At 38.5% G+C, this 6,746-nt stretch overlaps 1 protein-coding gene across 2 annotated transcripts in view; it reads right to left on the bottom strand.

Moving 5' to 3' along the window:
• LOC114666093 (receptor-type tyrosine-protein phosphatase R) overlaps positions 1 to 6,746 on the bottom strand; it is a 237,432-nt gene that overhangs the window by 62,089 nt on the left and 168,597 nt on the right. For both annotated transcript variants that reach the window (XM_028820833.2, XM_051925459.1), the window contains one exon: positions 6,437 to 6,684. In XM_028820833.2, the coding sequence (XP_028676666.1) occupies positions 6,437 to 6,684 (248 nt within the window). The remainder of the gene's footprint in view (positions 1 to 6,436; positions 6,685 to 6,746) is intronic.

The raw sequence follows: 6,746 nt of genomic DNA, 5'->3' as shown, positions 1-6,746 counted from the left end.
CGGGGGTCTGCTGGAGCCAATCCCAGCCAACACAGGGCACAAGGCAGGAACCAATCCCGGGCAGGGTGCCAACCCACTGCAGGACACACACAAACACACCCACACACCAAGCACACACTAGGGCCAATTTAGAATCGCCAATCCACCTAACCAGCATGTCTTTGGACTGTGGGAGGAAACCGGAGTGCCCGGAGGAAACCCACGCAGACACGGGGAGAACATGCAAACTCCACGCAGGGAGGACCCGGGAAGCGAACCCGGGTCCCCAGTTTATTATTATCATTATTATCCTCTGTGGTCCTTATTTGGATTAAGTGGGTTTGAGAAGGTATGTATGCACTATTTTTATTATTATGATCATCATCATTATTATCACTATTGTTATCATTACTTGTTACATGGTGTTGCCTTCTAGTGGTGAGTGCTGCTGTCTTTTGGCTTCAGAGTCCTGTGTTGAAATCCAAGCTCCACTCATGGCCAATGTGAAATCTGCACATTCTCTTAATGTCTGTCTTGATCATTTTACTGTTACACTGATTTTCCTTTCATATTGCAAATATGTGTGCATTAGGTTGATTGGTAACTCCATATGTATATCCTGTTGGAATGCATCTGCCTGTAGTTTGACCTTTGTCTTCACTGTTGTTTTCATGGTTTTTATAGAATATAACATTAGACACATTCCACTTTGATCTCATCAACTTCTCAGCTTCTCTGGCTCAATATGACATCTAATCACATGTACACCTCCAAACTGTCATTTTTTCCTCTAGAAGTATACATACTTATTTTACTGTGTTCATAAAATTGTGCATATTTACTACGTAGTTGTAACCTAGTTGAGTCCATAGAGCTTATCTTTTTTGTTCTTCCCCTAATCTTTATTCTTGAGTATTTTTTGTAGGCAACGCATATTTCAGTTGATCTGCAAAAATAAATACAATAATAATAATCCATAAAAGAGTGTTATTATTTCTATTATATACACTAACTTTACACTTTATTAGCTAGCCCTCTCTAATGGTGAGTTGCACTTCCTTTGGCCTTCAGAACAGCACAAATTCACCTGAGTATGGATTCTAGAGGGTGCCAGATGTGTTATTAAAGAATGCTGTACCATACAGATGTGACTGTTGCTGCAAATTGTATGGCTGCACAGTCTTGCGGCAAGAAGCTCTTTCTACTTCTTCCCAAAGATGCTCAATAAAGTTAAAATGCCAGGGCTGTGGAGACCAGAAACTCGTATATGTGGTGCTTACTGAGATGACATTTTGCCACTCTCCTCTTACCCCTCCAACCCACAAGCTGCTTTGTCCACAGAATTTTGCTCCATTCTTGGAAAACACTTGATATGGTTGTGGAATTTGTTACCACCAGTTTGGCTAGCTACAACTATCATGCCACATTTAATGTCTCAAAAGTAATTTCAAAACAATAACTAATGGTAGAAAATCCTGCTTTGCCTAATTTAAACCACACCCTTTTTCTCATTGTGCTATGTTGCAGCCTAGATTTGTGGATTTCCTGTCATTCTTCTGTGCAGATCCCCTGAAGTTCTGACAGGATGGATTGAAACCACTGATGGACAGGTATGTTTAGGACTCTCCAGAGATGCTCAACTGAGTTCAAGTACAGTCTCTGGCTGTGCCACTCAGTTGTTCCTAAGTCACTCATGTCTTGCCTTTACTTTGTACTTAGGGGTCATTGTCCTGTTGGAAGGTGAACTTTCATCCAAGTCTGAGGTCCAGAGCTCTGGAGCAGGCTTTCATTAGGAATATCTCTGCATTTTGCTCCATTTAGCTTTTCCTCAACCCTGTCTTGTCTTTCAGTCCCAGCCACTGAACAACAACCTCATAGAATTATGCTGTCATTGCTATGCTTCACCTTTCAAATGGTATTGCATTACTCCAGTCATGACATTAATCTTAGGTGCCTTTTTGTGTCCAGATAGGTAGAGTGTTGCAGCGATTGTTGTCAGAATGACCGTCAGCTTCGTTGTCTTTGTTTGCAGTTCAGGGATCCATGATATTGTGTTTGGCGTACCACAATGATCTATTCTAGGCCCACTGCTGTTTCAATCTATATGCTCCTGTTAGGCCATAATATTTCAAAACACAAGGTGAACCACTACACCTATGCAGAAGACATGTAGCTTTATTTATTCTTAGAACCTGATGACCCTAACGCTCTGGGCTTTCTGACCCAATGTCCAACTTATATTTCTGAATGGATGAGTAGCAGTTTCCTCAAGCTAAGTAAGGAAAAAACTGAAATCTTAGTCATTAGTAAAAATGGAAATAATGAGGGAGTTAGAAATACTGTACACTTGATCCCTTAGCATTAAAAGTCAAGGCAGAAGTAAATAATTTAGGTGTAATCATGGACTCTGACCTAAATTTTATTTTATTATTTTTTTTTTTCAAGAGACAGAAACTTTATTCGAATACAGCATAATAAAGCATAAAGAATAAAGCAGAGGATGTCTGGGGGAAGAGAGACAAGGTAGTGAGACCCAAATGTTAATTTTAAATTTTAAATCATATACTACCCAGATTAATAGGACTGCATTTTTCCATTTAAGGAATACTGTAAAAGTTAGATGTCTAATAACATTGCAAGATGCTGAGAAATTAATTTATGCTTTTGTTGTTAGTCAGTTAAATTACCATAATGCACTCTTAACTGGACTACCTAAGAAAGACATCAGCCAGTTGTAGATGTCCAAAATACAGCAGCAATAATCTTAACCAGAAAAAGAAAATCTGAGCACATCTCACCAGTTTTAGCATCATTAAACTTGTTACGCTTGTCTTTTAGAATTGATTTTAAATGACTACTAATGGTATAAACAGCTATAATCTTACTAATTCCTGGATGGTCATCTTAGATTTTCTAATTGTGGCCTGCTTGTTATTCTAAGAGTTAAGCATAAAAGAAGTGGTGAGGTGACCATTTGCTGTTATGCACCAAAAATCTGAAGTAATTTATCAATAGATTCATATATGCCAAGCTAACACCATGTATCAATTAAAAAAAAAAACTCTTTAAACCCACTTTTTTAATTGGCTTCTTCATATCTGCATTTCCGTTCTGCTCTTATTAAACTAAACATGCATAGAATTATCATATCATCAATACATTTGCAATCATTAATAATCTCTACTTTTCTGTTTCTCTTGTGGTGGTATTCTGTGCTGCCAGTGCCCGATCAAAGTTCTGTACAGCCGCATGTTATGTTTGACTGAAAGCCCCAACATCCCATGATTCCTCTAAGACAGAGCCTATGCAACATTAAAGAATGATTTAAGAACATTTCTGTTAGGTAGAATGCCCAGTGGGGGCTGTGCTGATGTTTGGCCTTGGAACCTCTTCGGGTTTTATTTTTTTCTCCATCTTAACTGTAGTTTTTTTCTGTCTTCCCTTTCTATCTGACCTTATCACCAGACTCATCTTTAGATACTTAAAAACTGATTCTGTATATTGTAACAAAGGTACTATATACTGTAGGCACCGACCCGACACAGACTGACACCGGAGGCACATATAAAAGCACTGCTCAGCCCATCCTTGCTCCCTTGGAACATATAGAGAAGGGGCGTCCCAGACGGAGCCCATGCACAATATAAAGACTCTACTTCCCTATCTTATGTAAGACAGATAGACTTATGTAACAGATCCTAAGTAGCACATGCATTCTAAACGTTTATGTAATTTCTTTGGAGTATACATTGGGCTCATATTCCTGTGCCTAAAACAAATGAAATTAATGCCTTGATTCATCAGGTTTATTACTGTTGCATTCTGCAACAGGTCTTCCAACTTGGAGGTTGGTGGCAGAATTGGCACTCCAGCCACTGTAAAAAGCCTCACACTGTTCAGTGTGGTGCTGAGGTGTCACCCATTGCACCCGGCTGGTTTGCCATGTGGTGGGTGTGGCAATGCACTGTAATCAGCGCATGCTGCTAACCTCCTCCCCCTTATTTATTCACTATTATCCTTATCTAATTTTATTTTTTTTCTTTGTATTTAAATTGTTCTTTACATCTTGTAAAGCACTTTGAGTTATGTCCTGTGTATGAAAATGTGGTATAGAAGTAAATGTTGCTGAGGACCCGAGCGGCTGGACTAGGCCAAGGTAATTTTCTGGTGGTGGGACTGGACAGTGTGCCTGCCTGGGGAGTTGCCAACCAGGAAACCAAGCTGTTGAACTGCACTCTTGGGAACCTTCAATGCTGCAGGATTTTTGAAGCCTTCCTCAGATCTGTGCCACAACACAATCCTGTCCCTAAGCTCTAGATGCATTTCTTTCAACCTCATGGATTGGTTTTTCTCATTGTCTATTGTGGGAGCTCATAATGACACTTGTGTGCCTCTCCAAATCATGTGCAATCAATTGAATTGACCACTGATGGGCTCCAAACAATGTGTAGAAACATCTCAACAGTGATCAATAGGGTGGTATGCACCTGAGTCAGATTTCAAGTGCGATAGCAAATGATATGAATACCTGTGTCAATGTCATATTTCAGTTTTTTTAGTTTTAGTAAATTTCCAAAAATGTCTAAAATCCTGTTTCACCTTTTCATTCTCGTGTATTGATTACTTTAAATGATTTTAGCATACTGCGGTGGGTTGGCACCCTGCCTTGTGCCCTGTGTTGGCTGGGATTGGCTCCAGCAGACCCCCGTGACCCTGTGTTCGGATTCAGCGGGTTGGAAAATGGATGGATGGATGGATTTTAGCATACGGCTGCAACATAACAAATGTGAATATTAGTGAAGGTGTCTGAATACTTTCTGAATTCACTCTATCTATCTATCTATCTATCTATCTATCTATCTATCTATCTATCTATCTATAATATAATATAATATAATATAATATAATATAATATAATACAATACAATACAATACAATACAATACAATACAATACAATATAATATAATATAATATAATATAATATAATATAATATAATATAATATAATATAATATAATCTTTATATATAATATGCTACCGTGGCTGTCCATTTGCTGTCCAGGATTTTAAATCACCTGTAGCTCGCAAACCATTTGACCGATTGACCTGAAATTTGGTACACATATACTACGTGATGTAATGCAAAAAGATGCTGATGTAAGAAGAGAAGAAGCGGGCCGCTAAGGTGGAGAAAAGAAGAGCTGCTCAGGAAGCATCAAGTGCATCAGCCTCTGAGCAAATGAATGATAAACGTACAGAGAAACTATGAATGCTCAAATCAAGTGTATTCGTGCAGTACATCGTTACTGGTATAATATAATATAATATAATATAATATAATATAATATAATATAATATAATATAATAATTTTCATGTTTTATTAACTTTAATCTTACTTTATATTGCACTTTTTGACCTTTTATTCAAAGTTATTTCACATTATTTTACTGTCCACATTGACATTGACGCATCTGACCAAAATCAGTTTTCACCAGGACTTTCCCAAATGCTACTAACACACTACTACTATCACTTCCCACTACAGTAATGTTTGAAACCACACCATCCATTTAAGAGCATTAAGAGCATTTGAAAAGTTACCCGGCAATCATTTTTCTTTTTACCTTGAGCCATTAAACTGTGAGCCTGCATACTGCATGTTTTTCTCCTGGGTCTGGATAAACGTTATTATTTGTCTCCCAAAGTCAGGGTCACACTTGCAGGCTTGTAAACCTTTTTATGACAAATACCTTCCTCTCACTTCCTCTCCAAGCTCATGTGATGATCCAGTGCTGCTGATATTAAAACTCATTATAACTGTGGCCTACAACACAGAGCTTCCTCTGGAGAACTCGGTACATATTTACACTTAGTGACATATTTTATAATCTGTTGATGCCCCAGTTTTAATGTCTGCTATTATAAATTATATATAACCTGCCACATTGCAAGTGACCAAATGAATTGAATGGGAAAAAAGATTTAGTGAATTAACACAAAGTAAACAGACAGCAATGGTTCAGAACAGATAGTGCTAAAGGCCAGACAAAGTTGTTTCTGTAAAGCACTTTTCTGTATTTAACACCAATCTAAACGGATTCAATGTGTGAGTCACACAGGAAGTTTATGACTGAGATTTAACCTTTGACCTTGCGCAAAAGTGCATTTAATGTCTTTTTACTACCTTAGATGTCCTACAGGTACAACAAAGCTGTTTCTGTTCCTCTTCCACATGAACCGCAATCGATGGAGTGACTCAAAATTCAAAGCTGGGGTTGACCCTATATCAGTGTGATTTACAATATAATAACCTCACTAACAGAGGGCCACATTGCTTGTTATTTATAATATTTCATGTATTTCTGCCGTCAATTTTTACATCTGCCCTTTCAGTCTACCAAAGTATCACATGTTTGCTGACTGTATACCTCACAGTTCAGTTCAGTTGAAGCTCACCTTTCCTGCAGACCGGCGGGCTTCATTCTGAATGGCGATGGGCTGGCAGACAGACAGGGCTTGATGTCGGGCACGGACTGGCACAGGGTGTCTTCTCTGGCCGTAGGTTCGGGCTGTACCATGCTGTTGGCTATTTTTACTTCTGCCTTTTTGGTCTGGATAGGGATGGGTGCCAAGTGGATTTCTCGGTTTTGCTCCTTAAACTGCCGCTCAGGAAACTCAATTTTCTCTTTGAGTCTGTACAGGACCTGCAGCGGAAACAGGAACAAATAAAATTAGATATGAAGAGATATATTGTAAATTAAACTTA

The sequence above is a fragment of the Erpetoichthys calabaricus genome, chromosome 1 (genome assembly GCF_900747795.2).
Source record: "Erpetoichthys calabaricus chromosome 1, fErpCal1.3, whole genome shotgun sequence".
Lineage (NCBI taxonomy): Eukaryota > Metazoa > Chordata > Cladistia > Polypteriformes > Polypteridae > Erpetoichthys > Erpetoichthys calabaricus.
Note: the sequence above shows the minus strand (reverse complement) of the source record. Positions and strands in the feature narration are given on the sequence as shown.